At 40.6% G+C, this 22496-nt stretch overlaps 1 protein-coding gene across 12 annotated transcripts in view; it reads right to left on the bottom strand.

Annotated features, from left to right (window-relative positions):
- The window catches only part of TCF12 (transcription factor 12), a 150792-nt gene that overhangs the window by 126255 nt on the left and 2041 nt on the right, over positions 1-22496 (bottom strand). For all 12 annotated transcript variants that reach the window (XM_081887659.1, XM_081887661.1, XM_081887657.1 and 9 more), the window contains one exon: positions 21915-21987. In XM_081887659.1, coding sequence (XP_081743785.1) covers positions 21915-21987 — 73 coding nt within the window. The remainder of the gene's footprint in view (positions 1-21914; positions 21988-22496) is intronic.

Genomic DNA, 22496 nt, shown 5'->3' with positions numbered 1-22496 from the left:
AACCCCTTTGTCCTCCTGTTCAATTAAAGTATCTCTTGACTACCCTGCTTCATCCTGAGGCCCTTAGCGCAGCTGAGTTCCTTGAGTTATTGGAATATCTGATCACCTCAACACATCTTTCAAAATCTGTTATTTCTATATAAAGCTCTAATTGACAAAACCAACTTTGATTTACGTGGGTGAGAGGAATGGAATGAACATTTGGAATAACCGATGCATGAGTGGCAATGGAAGGATATTCTGGTGTCTGTGCAACTAACTTCTTCAGATCTCAGATTGCACTTAACAAAAATAATTTTCAGAAAGTATTGGATCCACCACACCTCTTCCAGAACTTGATAGAGAAGCAGAGATTGGACTCTGCATGTATTGACGGTGACAAAAACCTGGAAGAATGCTCTCCACTACTGATTGTGCAGTGCTTAGAAGATTTCTCAACATTAGCTGCATATGAGAAAGCAACCCAACAGCAACAACTGGAAGGAAAATTGTCTGATATTTGGGCTTTGTATTTATATGAATTTTCATGAGGAGGTACTGACTGACAGGACTTGCTTACAGCTCCAACTGGTGTGACTGGACTGAATCCATAGCTTTCCATTCTTGCATTGTTTAAAGGACTGATCACTGTCTGTTCGGTGTACATGTATGTGCTTTTGTTCTATGAGAAATTGTTTAAAACTGAATAAAACATTGGATGGTATTCAACTAGGTTTTATCCTGAGCAGACTCACTGAAATTAATGGCTCTACCTTAGACATGTTCATTAATTGCAGTTTGTTTACTCTGAGTAAAACTTAGCTGAATACCACCCACTGGTTAAAAAGTCATGGTGTGTTCTTACTAAATTCCTTACTTAGGTTCTTTATTTGTTCTCCATCTGTGCTGGTAGTTAACCTTGGAGAGAAATGTACTTTATTCGGGAGATTTGAAACTTGTTGCATGAAACCTATTTCTGGCCTCTCCAATAATACATACAGGAGCTAAATCTCAGCTGGTTTTTTTGTCATTAGACAACTTAGATAACTTTGTCAGCAACTTGCAACATGGCATACTGTAACACTAAAAAGGAAACACCTTAATCAACATTTCATTCCATGAAAGAAGAGGCCACACATATCAGGGTGAATGCTACCCATGCTAAACTTGTAGAGCAAAATATACATATTGCTTAAAGAATAAACAGACTTAGTTGGGATATGCAGGGGGAAAGAAAGAGAACAAATTTATGGAACCACAGAAAGTGGGAGGGAAGTCGAAGATTCATATCTAAGAATTGTTTCCTTTTTTGCTGAAATGTTTATTTGTTTATAAATGAAAATCATAATTTTTTTAATGTGTTTTGCTTAAACCAAAACATGCTAAATTTCAGTACAAACTTGTAGTTTTGTGATTAATTAGGGTAGAGAAATCAGAACTGGGAAATGTTACACAGTAATATTATTCAGTAAAGACAATGTTGCAATTTTAGTAGCAGCAGCATGAGCCAAGGAATCCGTATTAGATCTCACCTTGCCTTAAGAAAGCTACTACAGTAATGCCTCCGCAAACATCCACCTCGTCTAGCATCCATTCCGGCGAATGTCTACAGCAAACCCAGAAGTACCGGAACGAGTTACTTCCGGGTCTGCCACTCGCACATGCACAGAAGCACTAAACTGCGCTTCACGCATGCACAGAAACGCAAACCACTCCACGCACAAGCGCAGACACAGCACTTTGCCCTGCGTCCTTTTCGGCTAGGGCTCCAGAATGGATCCCAGCCACAAAACGAGGTACGACTGTACATTCTTAGCTTTTGCAAGTCCAACTGCAACAAAGAAGTGGAAGTAATCTTGACATCTCTTACTTACATGGCTATTTTAAGATTGATAATATAGGTAATAATATTTATACACTCTCAATCAAGTCCAGTAAGCCATGGTGAGCTTTAAGCCACACAAACCCTAAGTTGAAATCTATAGATCAGACTGCACTCTTTGGTGTTATCTCTGCTTTGGCTAAACCCATGGTTTATGGTGACAAAAAATAGATGCAGAAAGACTCTGGTTCATGTACTGTTCCTTGCCTCTTCCAGTGCAGTTAGGAGGAGGAAACTGGAAACCTTCACTTCCATTTTTGATTAACCACAGTTAGTTAACTACGGCTTGTTTCAACAAACATTAGCTATATTATTATTAAAAGGTAAAGGTAAAGGTACCCCTGCCCATACGGGCCAGTCTTGACAGACTCTGGGGTTGTGCGCCCATCTCACTTAAGAGGCCAGGGGCCAGCGCTGTCCGAAGACACTTCCGGGTCACGTGGCCAGCGTGACATCGCTGCTCTGGCGAGCCAGAGCTGCACACGGAAACGCCGTTTACCTTCCCGCTGGTAAGCGGTCCCTATTTATCTACTTGCACCCGGAGGTGCTTTCGAACTGCTAGGTTGGCAGGCGCTGGGACCGAGCAACGGGAGCGCACCCCGCCGCAGGGATTCGAACCGCCGACCTTTTGATCGGCAAGTCCTAGGCGCTGAGGCTTTAACCCACAGCGCCACCTGCGTCCCACATATTATTATTACTATTTATTAAATTTGTATACCACCCTTCATCTGTGGATCTCAGGGCTGATCACAAGATAAAAACAAAATAATAATAAAAACAAAGCAAACAAATACCCCCCTTCCATCAACACATTTAAAAGGATATAGGATGATAATGAGCCTGGTTGAAGAGCAATGTTTTCACCTGATGCCTAACAGGATTGCGGTTGTATGCTCAAACTATCTTGTCCTGGTGAGCAACCTGGCTGTACCAGATGAAGTTTCTGAACTGTCTCCAGAGGCAGCCCTACGTATAACACATTGCATTAATCTAACCTAGAGGTTACCAGAGTATAGACAACAGTAGTTAGGCTATTCCTGACCAGACAGGGGCACAAGCTGGGCCACCTGCCAAAGCCAATGGAAGGCATTTCATGCCACTGAGGCCACCTTAGCCTCAAGAGACAGCAATACCAATCCAAGCACCTTGTCCACACCCTCAAACCTTACTAATGGAAACTAATCCAACACAACAGGATAGGACAGTGCTGTGGACACCCCTTGAGATTCATCTGTAGTGGAGTTTGCCTTTAAAACCAGCTATTAAATTTATTTTTACTTTCAAACTCATATAAAATCTCCATAAAGGTTGGTTTTAAAAATGTGAATGGGGGTTGGTACTCAACTAAAACCAATTGTAGGAAGCTAACACTGTAAAATGTACAATATAAATATTTCTAAATCTAGAGGACCATACTTTATATCTTTGGTAGTTTAACAGATCTAGCAAACAGTGGCACTGTAAAGACATTTTATACCCATAGAACTTATCATTCTTTAAAAAGGACTCCTGCTTCTGCTCAGAACCTGGAAGCTTAACTATTATAATGCTGAATTATTACTTCTGTGGTGTATTTTCTGTATCATGTGAGCACCTTCCAACTGGCTTCCTATATAAAAATCATACATGCCACACAAGGTAACATTAGCAGTGACTAGGCAGCTGTGCAAGGACTGTGTTCATCAAAATACATTTACTTACTACCATGGCTTTGTCCTGAAACTCACCAGCAAGTTAACCCAATTCAAAGCTACTCCAGTGCCATACATAACTAACACAACTGTGAGGTTGGAGTAACACTGACACCAAGATAGATGTGCTGAAATGTGGTGCGTGCCAAATCCTTTCTAGTGTTAAAAGAACTAGAAGCCATTCACCCCCATCTGATGTAGTCAAATTTCAAATATTTTACATTCTATTTCCCACATACATTCATCCTATAGCTATAACTATTATTACTGTAGATTGCATTTATAGAAAAGCAAAGCAATATGCCATATTTTTCCATCTGTAAGATGCCCCCATGTATAAGACGCCCCCTATTTTGGGGAACTCTGTTATCAGAAAATGGGGGGAATCTATCCATGTATAAGACACCCCCAAATTTTGGATATCATTTTTTAGGGGGGAAACCTAGTCTTATACACGGAAAAATATGGTAGTTACTGTATGTGTCTAACTGTAACCATGACAAAACATTTAATACAATTTTGAGGGAGGGTATTTTGAATTATGAAATAAAGTTACACTGTTAGAATTTAATGCATAACGGTAATCGCTGAGGCCTTTGCAAAAGACATGAGGGGAAAGTGACAGTTAGGATAATATTGCCAACAGCTTTATGAACTGACTTTATTTACTGGTGACTCTCAAGGTCAAGTTAGAGTACGGGGATTTATTTTCCAAAACAAGTGAAAAAAATAATATCAAGAACAATTATGCAATAACTGTGGATTAAGCAAGTTGGAAGCAATATGAAAAATAACAGTACTACAAAAGCCCCAAATACAAATGTAGAGCACTAGTGTAACGAAAAGGAAATAATGTTATTCTTTAAAATAGCAGAATTTAATTCACATTAGGAAAGCTGAGATGGTGGCTCACCAGACACATATTTTTTAAATTTGTATTTCCCACCAAGGTTTTTAACATATCATATACATACAGGTGTAAAAGAAAAAAAAATAGAATGCAAATTTATTTTTAAAAAAAGGAAAAGAGGAAAAAATGCAAGGAGGGACCTATAACTAAAGGTGGATCCTTTCATTTCTACATACCTAGAGGCAGCGCCACCTACCAAAAATAGGTATTGAATATGCCCTCTCTATCGTTACCCATGCTAGGGTATTCATAGAAAAAGAAACTCACCACAGATTCTAAAATGCTGTTTATCTGACAAGACTGAAACTAGTCATCTAATTTATTGGTTTATCAATGATAATTCTACTTGAGACAGTAGAGCTGGGACAGGTAGTGAGGGCAGGAGTTAACTGTACAAGTTATGGAACATATGTAAGAAACCACGCAACTATTGAGCCAAACAGAACAAAATATAATAATTTTCACTTAACTCTTCACATACGAGTTATAGCATTTAAGAATCTCACCATCGAGGGGAACCAGTTGAGATCTGGGAGGCAGCTTTTTTAGAAAGCAGACACATGTGTTTCTCTACACAGGATCACAGACAGTAGATCAGTGACTGATTTTATCACTAATCAAAAGAACAGCACTGCAACCAAGTAAAAGTCATTATGAACGCTGGCTTTTGATATTTTCACCTATGAACAATCCTCACATACTTGCTTAGTTTTGAGATACCATGGCTTTTGTGAATTCACAGAAGCATTTGCAGAACGGAAACCCTACTATAACATTTACTTTATAAAAGTAAAAAAAAATCTCACCCATTTCCATAACAGCAATATGGCTTCAGAATTTGTGTAAAATGAAGCTGACTATACAAACTATAGAAAATATACCTATAGAAAATACCTGGTCTATTAACAGATTTGAAAGTTACCAATAAGTTGCTATTCTCTTAAAATGTTTGAGTTCTTTCATATTGTTAAAGAAAGTATTATAAATTAAATGAGAGATGCACACTAAGAAGCGGATGTGGTTAATCCCAAGAAGCAGTTGGACAGTTGTCCCAACTTCACTTCCAATGCGATTCCAGCATTTTAAGTTACCATGGAGGCATCTTCCAAATCATTAATCTCTCCCTCTCTCTATTAAAAGGTCAACTGTGTGCAATGTCTTTCATTTTTTCCACCTACTTTCTGGTCAGTCTTGGCTCACAGTGTCATTAAATGAGACTTCTTCTGCCTCTAAACTTCATCCCCCAATAACAAGCTAAGGAGAACTCATTAGGCTGGATCCAGGCTAAGTTAGAAGATTTCAATGGGATTCAATTACAACTGACTTAATCTGGAATCTGGATCCAATCCACTGAGTCAATCCCTTGATTTTTTAAGACTAGTTCCACCACCACTCCTCTTTTATGTAGAATAAAAAACGAGCAATACATTCTTATTAGCCAAATCCCGTTTTTGCAAGCAGAATACAGTTGTCAAAAACAAACCCAACAACACCTTGATCACAGAATCTTTAGACAACTTGTTGCCATATCCATGATTATTAGATCATGGCCACAGGCAAGACACTGGTACATGTCTCCAACTGTCAAAGTGAATTTAATCCATTAACTTTAGAAGATAACAATGGACAAGGCTGTTTTCCAGAGGAAATTGATTTGGGAATATTTTTCCCAACTGACAAGCACTTTGTTGTGCCTACTCGGCTGCAAAGGTTTTAAACACCATGACCTTATAAAAGAATATATGCATATAATATTGATCAAGCATATAAATTCATTTGATTACATTTAACTGTAACAAGGTTTATAAGTATTAATGTCTAAATTTCATGTTTTCAGTTTGATATAATAAGGTTAATTGTAACTTGAAGAAAGACTCCTCAATTGTTGTATTAACATGAATCTTCTGCGTTATGGTAATATTAGCTGGCTGGAAAAGGTGCCTGAAAAAAATATTCTATGCCCTAGAATAAAGCACCTTTGCAAAATATACAAAATATATATTATTCTCAAATTCCAACCCTTTTATTGTAGAACAACAGTAACAATTAAATACAAACAAAACATAAGATAAATAAGCCAGTTTTGACCAGTTTTATAAAGGTTCACAGTGTTGAACAGATATCAGCAAGCTTCACTGGGAGAGACTCCCATAGAGTAGGAGCTGGAAGAGACAGTTCCAGTTTATAGCCCAAACAGCTCCTGTCCAAGATCACATCCGTTGAGGGCCCTGTAGCATCTCAACTGACAGGATGACTTGGGTTGGCAACAGTGTTTAATCAAGACCTTTTAGGGCTCTAAAAGATAAAATCCAGCTTCTATTGCAGGATCTGCTGGAACTTAGGGATATCACTGGATATGATAAACCTGAACTCGTAAAGACACACTTTTGAGATGTTTATAAGATATAATTTAAGAGGGACATCTACAGCACTGGTGAGGAACTTCCATGCCACTGGTTGGTAGTACTGAGTATGGCACGCAGGTAGGGCACTGTTGCTTCCGAACACTAAGCATTGCTGCCTGTTACTGAAAGGGAGTCACAGGAAGCTCACTACACTGCAGGAATGGTGACAGACGTGTTAGATTGGCAGCATGTCACAACACACTGAACTCCCCACAGCTCTCCCTCTGAAGAACTGAAGACACTCAATGTTTAGAAGGGAAAAGAGCAATGCCACCCTACCTGTACCATCCCACCAATCACAACTGCCACAATCCTATTTAGGCCCATCAGGCATTGGAGGTTGGGCTGCCAGGTTGCTTGGGGTGAAGTACCGCCACATTTCCCAGGTATGGTATCACATTCATATTCAATGAATGGCTGCAAAGGAAGGAAAACTAGGAGCACAATCCTAAGATTCTTAATTAAATTCAGGCAAAATTCAGCACTTTTAAAATTTGGAGCCTTTTCTTGTCCCTGCATATGCCACCAGAAAGAGTGTCATATTGAAACATCTCTGATCTCAGAGGCTCCAAAGAAAGAATCTTAAATTTTAGCAGTCAATTTTATCACTTGAAATTGGCAGCTGTCAATTTCAATTTATTATCACAGCTCCATTAGCAGGAGCTGCAAAATAACTTTCAAGGTGAGGTCATTAATCAACAATTTTTTACTGCATTTGCATATGACATATGGCTCTATACAAGGAAGATTTCTGGAGGTCTTGTACCAGTGTAGTGAGAGACATTCCCACATCCATTTAAAAGATGGCCCAGGGGGCGGAAGCGTTGGTGGGAACTTTCAAGTGTGCTTTGTTCTAGCCTTCCTTTCCTGACAAAATGAGCCAACATTCTTGTGAAGCAACACACATAATGCCATTGCAATAGTGCTATCCTGCAACAAGCACATTTGAAACTAACTTTTAATTTCCCCAGGCCCCTTCCTTAAAGCAGAGCAGCACTTTATGCTTATACATCACCCACTTGTCTCATTAGACATTCTAGATATTTTACGATACTGCAAAAATAGATTTAAAAGAATAAAAACAACAATAGTGATAAAATTAAATCCAAGTTAAATACAAAAACTGTTGGTTGGCAAGGAAAATAAAAAGGTATATAAAAGGAGAATTCCTTGGATGCCAATACCTAGGTTTGGGACAAGTACTCTTTGTTGAGAGAACCTGAGCAGAGATTTAAAATCAAATCTTCAAAAAACGGAAAAAGGAAGACCCAGGCAACTACCGACCTGTGAGTTTGACATCAATACCATGGAAGGTCCTAGAACAGATAATCCAGCTGTCAGTCTGTGAGCATTTAGGAAAGGAATGATGAAATTACAAACTTGGTGGATCAGGGAAATGCTGTGGACATAGTGTATCTTGATTTCAGTAAGGCTTTTGACAAATTCCCCCATGATATTCTCATGAGGAAACTGGTAAAATGTGGGTTGAGTAAGGTGACTGTTAGGTGGATTTGTAGCTGGTTGACTGACCAAACCCAATAATTACTCATTAATGGTTCCTCATAATCCTGGGAAATAGTGACAAGTGGGGTGCTGCAGGGTTCTGTCCTGGGCCCATTGTTGTTCAACATCTTTATAAATGACTTGGATGAAGGAATTGAGGGGATGTTCATCCAATTTGCAGATGACAGCAAACTGAGAGGGGTAGCTAATGCTGCAGAAGACTGTCAGAATTCAAAATGACCTGAACATATTGGATATTGACAAGATGGAACATATGCAGAGAAGGGCAACCAAGATGATCAAGGGTCTGGAAACTAAGCCTTACGAGGAGTGCTTGAAGGAGCTGGGTATTTCCAGGCTAAACATACTAGTGCTTGAAGGAGCTGGGTATTTCCAGGCTAAACATATTATCATTTCTCCTCTCAAGTCTCCACTTTTCCAGGCTAAAGAGGAGACTGAGAGGAGAAATGATAGTCATCTTCAAATATCTTAAGGACTGTCTCATGAAAGAGGGAGCATGCTTGTTTTCTCCTGCTCTGGAGGGGATGACTCAATCCAATGGTTTCAAATTACAAGAAAGGAAAAACTTTCCTTCAGCAGTGGAACAGACTCCTACAAGAGGTGTTGGTCTCTCCTTCCTTGAAGGTTTTTAAACAGAGTTTGGATGGCCATCTGCCATGGATGCTTTAGCTAAGAGTCCTGCATCACACGGGGTTGGACTAGATGACCCTTGGATCCCTTCCAACTCTACAATTCTATGAAAATATGCAGCAAAGGAAATCATGGAAATATAGGCCATTAGACCTTTCAAAGTGCCCTTGTGAGTTCCTTCCAAAATTATCCTCTTCCTCTAGCATAGAATAAGACCACATGTTTACTAAGTTGAAAATGATTTACTTACAAACTCTCTGCATGTCAGGTTCATGTGCTTTTCCATACATCAGTAAGAAAAGAGAGGCGGTAAAATTTGGCTTAGTTACAGTGGTGAAAGTTTCTGAATTATTGGTATAGAACTCAATAATGGCTTGTAAAAGCCATGCGGTCTGAAACTTGGAGCAATCAGTTTATACCACATCACCTTGAGCTTTTCAAGTAGACTGAAGGAGAACAAAGGACTTGATTACTTTCCTCTCAAAGTGAGGGGGAGTGACCTAGCTGAGCCTGGCAAGACAGCTTACTCTGTGGCATTAACCCTTTCATGTATTAATCAAACTTCAAGCACATTGGTTATATAAGGCTGGTTATCACACAAAAAAAGCAAAGATATTAAAATTACTCAAATCCTTTAAAAAAACCTAATGTGCTTACAAATCCAGATAAGCTTGATAGTATGATCAAAAGGGACCCTTGGACCTAGCAGATAATGGATTTTTTCTGTTTTATTTAGAAAATGTTAAGACTTTGCTTTCTAAAAACTGGATACATTTAGACGCATGGCTAGCTCATACATAGCACCACATTATAAAATGTAACAAAAGCTTGTTTTGTTTCTTTTCCTTAGTATTCAGTTAACATCTTCACCAAAAGTATGTCCTTTATGCTTTTGAATGTTGTGTTTGTAACCACAGCTTTGTTTTCTACATGGAGAGATACAAAACATTCATTCAAGTCATAAAATCATCAATTATCTCATCCTTACTGCAAGAAAAGAAATTGACCATTACGGTTAGCCAAAAATAATTGTGTCACTCACAAAATGCTAAGATAAACTAAACTTTCAAAAGAATATGTTCAAAGTTAGAAACTGATGCATGCTATCTTACACTAGAATAGAGAGTGAAGCAATTACTAATACAGTCATACCTCGAGTTGAAGTTGCTTCAGGTTGAGCGCTTTCAGGTTGCGCTCCGCGGCAACCTGGAAGTAACGGAACGCGCTACTTCCGGGTTTCGCCGCTCGCGCATGCGCAGATGGTCAAAATGACATCACGCGCATGCACAGAAGCAGTGAATCGAGACCCGCGCACGCACAGACCTGAGGTACCACTGTAGTGGCTGAGTCATAAGCAGCATTCATCACCAAGAAAAGACAAGGGTTGGAGGCAGGCAGACTTGTTTTTATCTTTTGACATGGTGACAAGTTGGCTTATCTACAACTCTCTTTAAATTTTCCCATGGAAATATTCAGCACAACCCAAGGTCTCTCTAAAACAGGTATGTCTAATCAATGGCACTCCAGATGTTGCTGGACTACAGCTCTCAGCATCACTGACCATTGGCCAGAATGGCTGCGATGGATGGCAATTAGGAGTCCAACAATATCTGGAGGGCTACAGTTTAGCTACCATTGCTTTAAATGCTTTCTAAAAAGACAACTACTGAATTCTCCAGAAAGGTCTCCCAGAGACCTCATGACATTAGATACAATCTCAGGTTCAAGTACTTCCTTAAAGTGTCAGATGCAACTCAAAACCCAAGTTTCAAAAGCCAAAATAAACAAAGAATTTGTCCTACTATAATTATTATACCCATTCTCTTCCTCCAATGAATATAGAGCAGATTATTTATGGTTCCAAGGCAATCCCCATTGCAAATTTTTTAACTTTAACATTTATAAATATATTAAACTATAAAAGCCATAAATACAATATTCAAAGATGAAACAAGAACTAGCTGTCACCATCAAGTATTATGTAGATACAATGCAAACCAACAATCACATTTTTAACCCAGAGTAAAAACATGTTTAAAAAATTTGCAAGTCCCATCATAATAGAAGTTTGTTGATGGCTTCAGAAGCCAGCCCACCCTTGGCAATCTTCCAGGGAACAGAAAATTTATGTGAGCCTGCTGTCAATCTGAAGATTACAGTAGCACATAGAGAATATTGTGCTTTCTTCAGCTTGTAAAAGCCAAGTCCATGTTTTGCTTGTCAGATACTACTCACAGGCAGTAACTAGGAATTGAAGTGAAGAATGATGCACCAATATAATGTGCTCCCAGCAACCAATTATTGTAGGCTAGAAATTCTACCTACTTTCAGAATGCAATGTCTCATAACATTTTTAACACAACAAACACATCACTCATATTTATTTAAAACACTTATATCCTGCCTTTCTTCAGAGCAGCTTGAGATAAAAACCACTTATTGACATTTAAACACGGAGAGCTAAAAATTCACTCACAATATGAATAAAGTCACAGAAGGTAGGGATGGATAAAAGAAAAACTGAACAGTAAAGTTGTTCCTAGCTGTTTCAGGTGACTATTCATAGTAAGCATGTATATTATTATTATAATGTATATTATTATTATTATTAATGTATATAATGTATATTATTAAGTATACCCCACTTACTAACTGAAGTTCTTGAGATAGCTTACCATGTATTTAATGTTATAGTTCAGAACTTAACTGGTTAAATTCCCTGGTGTGTGTCACCTGCTGACGTCAGCTTACAGCTGGGCGGAGACAGAAGCTTTAGAAGCTGGGCGGAACTATTCCCTGTTTTTGGTTAGTTCCCCCTGTGACTCTGAGGGGAGAAGGATGTTCCCTCTGTGTATCTGAGAGGGAGACAATGGCTGCCAGCAGTGACGGACTTTGATGCTGAAATGTTGTAATAAAGAGCTGTAAATAGACGAATCTGTCTATGTGTGCTTACAAGAAGCAAGACTGCTTTACACGCTGTGTTCTACTCTGCTAAAAGCCGTGAGTGAGAAGAGACAGCAGGAGTTATTGCGCAGCTTGGGAGGAAGCGTGCCGGACCGCTGTAAGTGATTGATTGGGATCGTAAAGCTGTCTGAAGTCGCGGCTCTATCGATCAAGGGCCAGATCGATATCTATTCGCACAGGTTATGGAAGGTCAGCCAACGCTCGTAAAGCAGTCGGTGTGAGCTCCAGGAATGTCTTTGAAGCCAGCGGTCTGCGACTGAGGAGCGGAACGGGAGCTGACTGGATACCGGAGAGCAAGAATGATTAATTGCCTGCTTCCGAGAGGCAATGAGAGCTTCTGATATACAGAGAGCTGGAGCTAAAAAGCAGCTAAGAGCTGGGAGCTGAGACGCAGCTCAAGACGTTTCTCCACGTAAAGGAAGGCCGGAGTCAGCTGGTACTGAGTAAGTACAGCTTGAGGGGCACCTTGGGAGAACGGGAGAAGATGGCTGAAAGTCAGAATATACCTCTGGAAAAGCTCACTCTAAAGAGTTGGGCAACGTGGTCCAGAAAAATAAGGGGATGGTTCTTGGTTGAAGGGCTTTGGGAAGCAAACCAATGGGAGCCAAAATCACCCCTTAGCTGGCCAGCAGCTGGAGCAGCTGAAGCAAGCTGTGGGGCTGTGTTAGCTGAAGATAGCCAGAGGCTGCATCAAGAGCTAGAGATGCTCAAAGCATGCGTTGATGCGTCACTGAGACCTCATTTGGAGGGCATAACGACAGCGTGGGCTGCCTGGAATTTGCTGAAGGGCTTGTGTGAGGCGTCAGCGAAAGGCCAGAGCCCTGGAGGAAGCCCTGGAGAGGCAGAAGGATGCCCAGAAAGCCCAATGGGGGCTGAGACAGTGTTGGGGAGCTGTTGTAATGCTTCTACACGTCTGTGTGATGGACTGAGTCCTGGAGAAGCTGGACTGGCAGGCCCTGTTCCCGATGTCTTAGCCTCTAGGAGCGCTAGTGAGCAGATCGGGGGGGCGAAGAGTTCCAAAGGCAAGTTTAAAGAACTTTCGCTTTGTGCTGAAGCGGAGAGCAGCTTCAGGGGGGGCCAGGCTGGTGGGAGGCGCCGTTCCAGAAGGAGGAAGGCCAGGCCAGCTGGCAGGAGCCCCGGGCAGTGTTTTTCCACTGGAGTTCAACGTCGGCGTGGCAGTTGCCCCCACCGGAGCAGAGAGCCGAGGCAGGATGTTTGCAAGGACTTTTCCCATGGGAATCAGGCGGGTTTCCATGGCAACAGGCCTGGGAAGACAGGCAGGCGTGGAACTGAGCCAGGTGGTCGTGGTAAACAACAGGAAGAGTCTTATCAGGTTTCTGCGAGTATGGCAGTGTTCGAAGACGGCCGAGTGGAAAATTCCGAGATGGCCTTTGTAATAGACTCTGCAGCTAACCGCAACATGGTTCCAGAGACCCCTGCAGTCGAGAGGTGGAATTGCACGGCAGTTCCGAAGGGACAGACTATTAAGTTCGCGAATGGACAGAAAACTAGAGTTTCCAAGTGTACTAATGCCTATCTTTGTGTTTTACAGGAGACGGTGGATTTTTGTATTGTTCCGGAGGTTCATCATTGTTTGTTATCTGTGCCTTATTTGTTAAGTAAGGGGTTCAAGGTTTGTTTTGAAAATGATGTCTGCACAATCTCCAAAGGGGGGAGGTTACTGGCCAAAGTGCGGAAGGGACAGAATGATCTTTTCATTCTTAAAACGTCTCTTGGAGGTGAGGGGAAGGTTGAGAAAGCACAAGCGTTGCGTGCTACAGTTCCCAACCAGCGTGCTACAATTCCTGCTCATAATGTTACATGTGCATGCGTATGGCATCAGAGAACAATTCATGGGTCGGTAGAGGACTTGCAGACTCTGCCCGAGGTTGCCAAGGGGTGTAGGATTCAAAATTGTCAAAGTGCCATTAATTGTGCCACTTGCAAGCAAGCAAAGGTGAGAGGGTGCAGTTACCCAAAGGTGGAACGGGTTACCACTAAACCTTTTGAGCTGGTTCACATAGATTTGTCCGGTCCTGTCAAGGAACCAAGTCTGGGGGGGGCCAGGTTTCTGCTAACTTTTCTGGATGATTTCTCGCAGAATTCCTGGACTCACGGTCTCAAATCCAGGGAGGATGCAGCACAGCTGATCAAGAGCTGGATTGAGGGGGTGGAACAGAGGTTTTCCACCAGGGTTCAAGCTATCATCAGTGACAGAAATGCTAAGTACACTGGTTCTGCTTTGCAGAAGTTCTTTCAACAGAAGGGGATACGACACACAGTTATTTCACCCCAGCTAGGGGGGGTAGCAGAGCTGAGGAGTGGAGCTCTGGTTAAGGCTGCACAGGTGATGCTGAAAGAAGCCAGGTTGCCTCCTGAGTTTTGGCTGGAGGCTACTAGGGCTGTGTCATTCACCTGGAATCGTGTCTACAACTCACTGGTAGGTGACACACCGTACTCTTTGTTAAATGGCCGAAAACCCCAGGTTCACTTTCTGCGGACGTTTGGGTCTCCTGCGGTTATCTCTGTGCCTGAGGCTTTGCGAGGGCCAGATGGAGCCAAATTCCAGAAAATGATCTTCTGTGGGTATGAGCCAGAAGCCCGTGCATGGCGGTTTGCCTACCCGTCAGGTGATCAGAGTAAGGTGCTGATCAGTAAACATGCTGAGTTCTTAGAGGAGGATGTAAAGTCAAAGACTCCTGTCAGGCGTGATGTTCTCTCAGAATGTCTCTCTGATCCAGAAGACAGTTCTGATGAGGCGGAAGAAGAGGCTGAGGCTGCTGATGACGACCAGGTCACTGACCAGGGTCAGGAGCAGGATAGGGCATCTCCACAAGTTGTTAAGAGAGTGCCCAAGAGTGCGCCTAGTTCTCCTGTGAGTGTAATGGAGAGGATTCGAAGACGCTTTAAGTCAGAAGGGGAATCCCGTGATGCAGAGGACACACCTGCTGATCAAAGTGAGTCAGAGGGAACACCTGAGTTTGTGCCTAGGAGGTCCAGTCGCACAACTAAAGGTATCCCACCAGAGAGGTACCAGGCCACAGGTGCGTGGGTAAGTTTCGCACAGTGCGATTCTGAGAGTTGTGAGGTGGTTCCACAAATGCCAAACAGGTTTGCCAAGGGAAGGCGCAAGGGACACAAGGGGGGGTGTTATAGTTCAGAACTTAACTGGTTAAATTCCCTGGTGTGTGTCACCTGCTGACGTCAGCTTACAGCTGGGCGGAGACAGAAGCTTTAGAAGCTGGGCGGAACTATTCCCTGTTTTTGGTTAGTTCCCCCTGTGACTCTGAGGGGAGAAGGATGTTCCCTCTGTGTATCTGAGAGGGAGACAATGGCTGCCAGCAGTGACGGACTTTGATGCTGAAATGTTGTAATAAAGAGCTGTAAATAGACGAATCTGTCTATGTGTGCTTACAAGAAGCAAGACTGCTTTACACGCTGTGTTCTACTCTGCTAAAAGCCGTGAGTGAGAAGAGACAGCAGGAGTTATTGCGCAGCTTGGGAGGAAGCGTGCCGGACCGCTGTAAGTGATTGATTGGGATCGTAAAGCTGTCTGAAGTCGCGGCTCTATCGATCAAGGGCCAGATCGATATCTATTCGCACATTTAAAACATAATGAAATAAACATTGACACAACAGAAACTACAGCAGACAAAGGTGTGTTTTTATTAAATACCCTTGTTCTGTATGTTACAACAAATGCCATTCTGCAATCTCCTGGACTTGAACTGATGGCTGAAGCAGCTAGAAGTCAGTTCCACACAGACCACGACTTCCCACTGGGTGGTTGCTGCCGATGTTTCTATCTGCCTCAGCCCTGGTGGCATATGCACGAGGTGCTGAGGGAACAAAAATGTTACAATGCTTCTCTCCCAGTTCCCAGATGATCCAACTGCCACTTTGCTGCAGAATCTCTGGGGCACAGCAAGTCAACTAGGAAATAATCTCAGCCCAGACATGGCTGCCCAAGTATATTAAATCGCATACAAAGTGGTAAACCCTGAAATTGGGGTGGGGAGAAACAAGACTTTTTTCCTAGGCTTTCCCACCCCACCCCCTGTTTTTCTAGTTGAAAAAGATGACATTTTGGTGGGGGAAAATATATTTGGTATTTAAAAAAAATAAATGAGATACTTTTTAAAGCAAGGTTTTCCTTACTCAAACTGAATGGTATATGAGTACTTTTTTACTCTACAACCTTAGAGCATGACAGTTTGTGTTAACTACAGACACATGCAACATTCAAGTCCAATATGCATCTCTATACCTAGAAGTGCTGCCATCTTCATACTACCATCCCTTTGCTGTTTGCAAATTGATCTTTGCCTTTATTTTGATTTAAGTTTGAATATTCTAAAAGCTGCTCTACTGACCTGGCTCTTCCCTTTTCACCTCTCCACTCAAACTACTATTACATAGGTACAGATAAAGGCAAAGGACCCTTGGATGGTTAAGTCCAATCAAAGACAACTATGGGGTGCAGCGCTCATCTTGCTTTCCGGCTGAGGGAACCGCTGTTTGTCCGCAAACAGCATTTCAGGTCATGTGGCCAGCATGATTAAACTGCTTCTGGTGCAACAGGACACTGTGACGAGTGCCAGAGCACACGGAAATGCTGTTTACCTCAGCGGTACCTATTTATTTAGTTGCAGTCATGTGCTTTTGAACTGCTAGGTTGGCAGAAGCTAGGACAGAGCAACAAGAGCTCACCATTGCATGGATTTGAACTGATGACTTTCTGGTCTGCAAGCCCAAGAGGCTCAGTAGTTTAGACCACAGCACCACCCACATCCCTTTACTACATAAACATCCTGCTACAAAACTAACAAGAAGCCTATACATGTCTACTCAGAAGTAAACCCCACTGAATTCAATTAAGTTTACTGCCAGCTATGTAGGTACAGGATTGCAGCCCAAGACACTATACTTTTGAGGCTACAATCCTATGTACACTCACCACTAAACACAGCAGGTCTTCCTTTTGAGTAAAGCTGCAACGGATTGCTCTGTAAATGTCATAAATATGCTAGTATAATTGAATATTCTAGGTAAGTTATATATATTGTTAGTGAAGGTTAGCTAACAAAGTAATGTATACATTTCTGGTTTTCGGCCCCCAGAAAAAACTATTTTTCTCAGCAATTCCAAAATTTCCAAAAATATTATATTATGTCTTTAGCTGTTCAGGTATGATTTAAGTCATCTATTTAAGGGGTCTTAACATCTTCACATTTTTCTTAAACTCTAATACTCTAATTGCTATTTTGAAATATTTCTAAACACCTCAACAGAAACAATTTCTAAGTAGAGCTTTGAATACAATGCTTAAACCACTAAGTGGTTTAATCTATCTTATCTATTTTCTAAACAAGTATCTCAATTACTTTTGGCTACTAGAAATGTTTCCAGATATTTAGAATCAAATTGAAAAATAGATATTTGGGGGGGGGAAATACACTAAATCAGATCTGCATTCATTCTGGGCAGAACAACCCCCCTCAAAAAAATCCACATTACTGACATCAACTGATACTGCAGAAAGCAATGATACCCTGGTCTGTATCAAATACAGCTCCCAAACAGTGTATAAAGTGCCACTCCATCAAGCCAACGGCAACAGTCAAGCCTCAATGCTATGATGTAATGAACAGCTGTCACTAGCTTGACCCCACCCCCCAAGAAAGAATGTTACAGCCTTCTTCCCAGATTTCATTCATTAAAGTGTGTTTCTATACACTGCCAATGCCTGCTGTTCCAAAATGAGGGTGACTCCAGACACACCTTACATCTAACAAACAAACAAGTAGGAGAGGCTAATGTCATCATTGATGTAATTTCACTACTTTAGTTTAGACCACATCAGCCACCCTTATGCGGATTCAATTTGTGTGTGTGTGTGTGTGTGTGTGTGTGTGCGCGTGCGCACACAAACATATATGTAATATATATCCTTACAGCCTGCATTTCCTCAGAGAAGCTCAAGAGGGCTAACAAGATATAACAATTTATCAGTGATTAAACTTCAGGAAGCAAAACACAAGCAACAATATTTTTATAAGAACCATTCATGTGGCATCTGCCATAAAGTAAGAAACTTGCCATCTGAGACGCAACTGCATGCCATGAGCATACTGATGGCATTTCGTTCCACATCTCTGTGGTGGAAGAAAACCCACCCTTCCACCCTGTGGTGGAAGAAAACCCTTGAAGAAAACCCACACCTACAGAAACCCATGCAGGAGGCCCCAGGAAGCCAACATCCAACTGCCGATTCCCTGCGAAGGGAATGTGCTGCAAATATTCATGAAATCCCAGTAAGTGTATCATTATCACACCATGGTAACAGTAACAAACCCCGAAGTACAACTGGGGATGAATCATCTATAGATTGAGGCAGTGTCTATGCCAGGAAGGAAATTCTCAGGCGCAGGGTCCAAATACTGTGCTCTGGCCCCAAGGCCATACCCCTCATCAGCCCTGCATCCTCTTCAAATTCTTTGTCCTGGCTGGAATGTGCCTTTGACCTGTGGTAATGCCTACAGGTGTTTAGAGGCTTTTGACATTTGCATGGCTGCAATGCAGCCTACTTAAGAGTTGTACCCACTTCTCCACCCACTTTTGCCTCTGGTCCTTTAAGGGGGACAAGTGGCCGCTAAAAGCTGCCACAAGAGAACAGCAGCCCCCGGGGACTGAAAAAGTATCTTCACTCCTGCTGCACACAGACTGAAAGCAAGGTAGGGACTAAGTACTTCCAAAACAAACTGGAATTGATCCCATTAACCAGGTAAGACTGTCTGAGTATTCAAGCTAAGAAGCCCAGTCGTCAAATACAAGCTACTGTCTGTGAAGCAAATGGCAAGCTTCACACAAGCAGACAGCAGACCCTTAGACCTTAGTACAAATCATCCAGACTGGTGAAGACACATAGAAAGACAGAATGGCATTTTAATAGAAACAACAGAAGAGGAGAGGCATTCCAGAATATATTTGGATCCTGAGCCATAAAGAGTTTTATGGGTTAAAACCAGCACTTTGAATTGGGCTTGGAAATCTACAGCCAGGCAGTGTAGTCATAACAGAATTAGTATTATGTGATCTGTGTTATGGTTGCCTCACCTCAAAAAAAGGTTATTTTAGAGATGGATTTTTTTCAGAAAAAGGCAACCAAAATAATAAAGGGGCTGGAACAACTCCATGACGAAAAGTTACAACACCTGGGGCTTTTTAGTTTTGTGGTGGGGGGAGGATTAAGGGGGCTTGATAGAGTTTATGTATGATGTCGTGAAAGCAGATTGGAAGTTTTTCTCCCTCTCTCATAATACTAGAAGCTAGAACCATCCAATGAAGTTGAATGTTGGAGGATTCAGGGGAGACAAAAAAAGTATTTCTTCACACAGCATAGAGTTGTACTATGGAATTTGCTCCCACAAGAGGTAGCCATGCCCTCCAATTTGGCTGGCTTTGAAAGTGGATTGAACAAAATCATTAATATGAATGTCAATGTCTACTAGCTATGGTGGTTATGTTCTGCCTCCACTGTCCGAGGCAATAGACCTCTGAATCTCACTTGGATCTTGCTTGCAGGCTTCTCATAAGCATCTGGTTGGCCACTGTGAGAACAGGATGCTGGACATGATATGCTTTTGGCCTGATCTATCAGGGCTCTTATTAGTAGCAGCACTTCTTTCACCATCAGCAAGACACAAATGATGAAAGTTTTCTGTAGATGATAACTGAACCTTAATGTCTCTAGTAAATTTTACAGCCACAATCTTCCATGTTGACTTTTTTAAGTACCGTAGTCACTGAGTATTCAGTGACTTATTCTGATATAAATGTGCACAGGATTCCAAACTTACTTCATGTGACTGCAACTTATTTGCAACAAGTTAAAAAAATAATGTCTCTCACATGCACGTAAAATTCAACTACTGGAAGATTTTGTCAAGTCTCAGTTTTAGATTATAGGTTTTTGAAAGAGACAATACCATTCAGGTTCATGTAACAGGTTTTAACAAATTGAGCACAAAGCACAAAACCACTACTGAGATTCAGAAGATTTACATTAATATTTAACAGAAAGGACGCAGACGTGAGGGTTACTGTACTTGTGAACATGAAATCTAGACAAACCTCTCAAAATATATGTTTAAGGTTATATCATAAATATGGCATATATTTCAATAAAATAAAGCCTCTCACATTTATATGCTGAAAACAGATTGTCATTCTCTGCTTCCATAACTCTGCTTCAGAAAACTGTGTATACTATGGTACAATTGCAGCTGCTTGCAGCTGCTATTTTCTAGGAAATTAGAAAGCCTAGGGAGGCTTCCTGTTTGCAGCCATATTCATTTCCCAAAGAAAAATGGCATATACTTGCAACTTCCACATCAAGCTGTACAGGAAAATCAAAGCACAGTTATGTTTCTTTATCTGTATTCTCCAACAGCAGTTCAATAACCATAGTTACAAGTTTGAAAGTTATGTTTGGCTTAACTATGATTAACAACATCAGTGATGTAGATACAATGCTATTAGTAGTTATTTCTTAAATGAAGTAAGGGAAGAAATGTCCACATGACAATGAAAATTGCAAGCACACAAGGCACTCCAAATCACTTCACTATGATTAGACACCAGGAAGCATAATGTCTACACTGGGTCTATTATGAAATATATCAAAACCTTTTTTAAATTATCCAACAGCAATCTAAATATTAATTTTCATTCAACAAAACTTTCATTGAGAGTTTAATTCAGACTTTGCTGCAACAATATTAAAAGACTCAAAACTAGTAGACAGACCTACTTGCTTTTTATCCATTCAGAAGTTAATCTCCCTGGGTAATTCAAGTTTAGATAGAATACCAAAGATTTGTGAGGAAGGACAAGACTCAGATTCCCAGTTAGATTATGGAAATACTTACTAGATTACCCCTGACAATTAGAAGTCAACACAAATAAAAATGCAACAGTGCTTCCAAAACTAATAATGTAGCATTTGATAATATGTTTTATTTTCCTTATCTATAAAAGACAACAAGTACAACAGATCAACACAATTCTCTGAAAATGCTTTCCAATAATGCAATCTCATATCATTCTACACTGGTCAAACTAAAATAGTCATCTATTTTAAATCTGCAGCTCAATTATGCCTACTGTGAATTTAAAGTAGGATATGAAAGTATACGTAACATATGCAAGAGAGAAGAATGCCAGAAAACATGTTTTAGGCACAAGGTTCTAGGAGCACTGAACACAGAATAACAGCTCTGCACTGCTGCCATTGCAATTTACAGCATTTTTAAAGAAAAGCATCATCTTCAATACAACTCAATTTCAAATTTTATTTCCTCAGCAAATACTTCATCTCCCAAATAAATACACATCTGTTCAATCTGGTCAATATACATTATACATTTGCCTCTCTTTTCCTACTTAATTTGGCCAGGTGAACTCTAGAAACAAAACGCTGCTTTCGCTATTTAGCTGTACTTTATTCTAGTCTTGCTTTATGCCTTAATTTTGTATAAATTACATAAAAGGCTTTCAACTTCAATATTTTGAATTTATGTTAGTGTTACTTAAGTCACTAAAAGTTTTTTTAAAATTCAAAAGAAATAATATAATCCCAAATTACTGACAAAAAACAATATCCACATTTTCACGAATACCTGTCTTCCTGCAAACCCAATATTCTCAATTGAATTAACCTTTAAACTCATTCCACAGCATCAACAAACTAGAGATTCCTGCAGAAAACTAACTCATTTTTAAAGTGTTTACACTGCATTTGTTTTAACTCCCTGAAAACAATATATAATTCATCCACAAAAGTTTGTCATATACAAATTAAGATTTTATATATAACATAATACAACAGCATTGCTCTTGAACTTTTATGTTTTTCAGCTGCCTCTTACCTGATCCACTGAACTGGCTGCTTCCTAGTGTTGTTGGTCTAGTTTTCCCACTATTAAGAGGTGGAGAAAACATCTGCAAAACAAGTGGATGCATTTCAGTCAGCATGGAATGAAAACTAATTCAGTTATGTATATTTGGAATGTAAAAAAGCTGGGAATACATTCATAGAAAAATCAATAGCCTTAACCGAGCTTAAAAATGTTTCATAACACAGAGAATTAGTGGTACAATTTTTAAGGTCAGTAACATGACCAGTTTATTACTCAATATAATAGGTCTATTGGTCAAAATACTACAAGTGCAGGATAACCTAACAAAGCCAAGTAAGTATTCTGTATTTTACTTTCACAAAATACACTTGATTTAAAAAATAATAATGTAAGACATTGTGGGACATCATGACTTGCTTCCAATCTAATATTACAGTGCAAAACAGGAATAAAGATACTAGGGCTGCAATCCTACACAGACTTACCTGGGAGTAAGTCCAATTCAACTCAATGAGGTTTACTTCTGAGCAAACATGCGCAGAATTGAATACCAGACTACAACCCTAATTATGGATACATGAAGGCAGGTCC

This window comes from Podarcis melisellensis, assembly GCF_964234715.1.
Source record: "Podarcis melisellensis genome assembly, chromosome: 14".
In the NCBI taxonomy this organism is placed as follows: Eukaryota; Metazoa; Chordata; class Lepidosauria; order Squamata; family Lacertidae; genus Podarcis; species Podarcis melisellensis.
The sequence above is the reverse complement of the archived record's forward strand: the minus strand, read 5'-3'. Positions and strand labels throughout refer to the sequence as shown.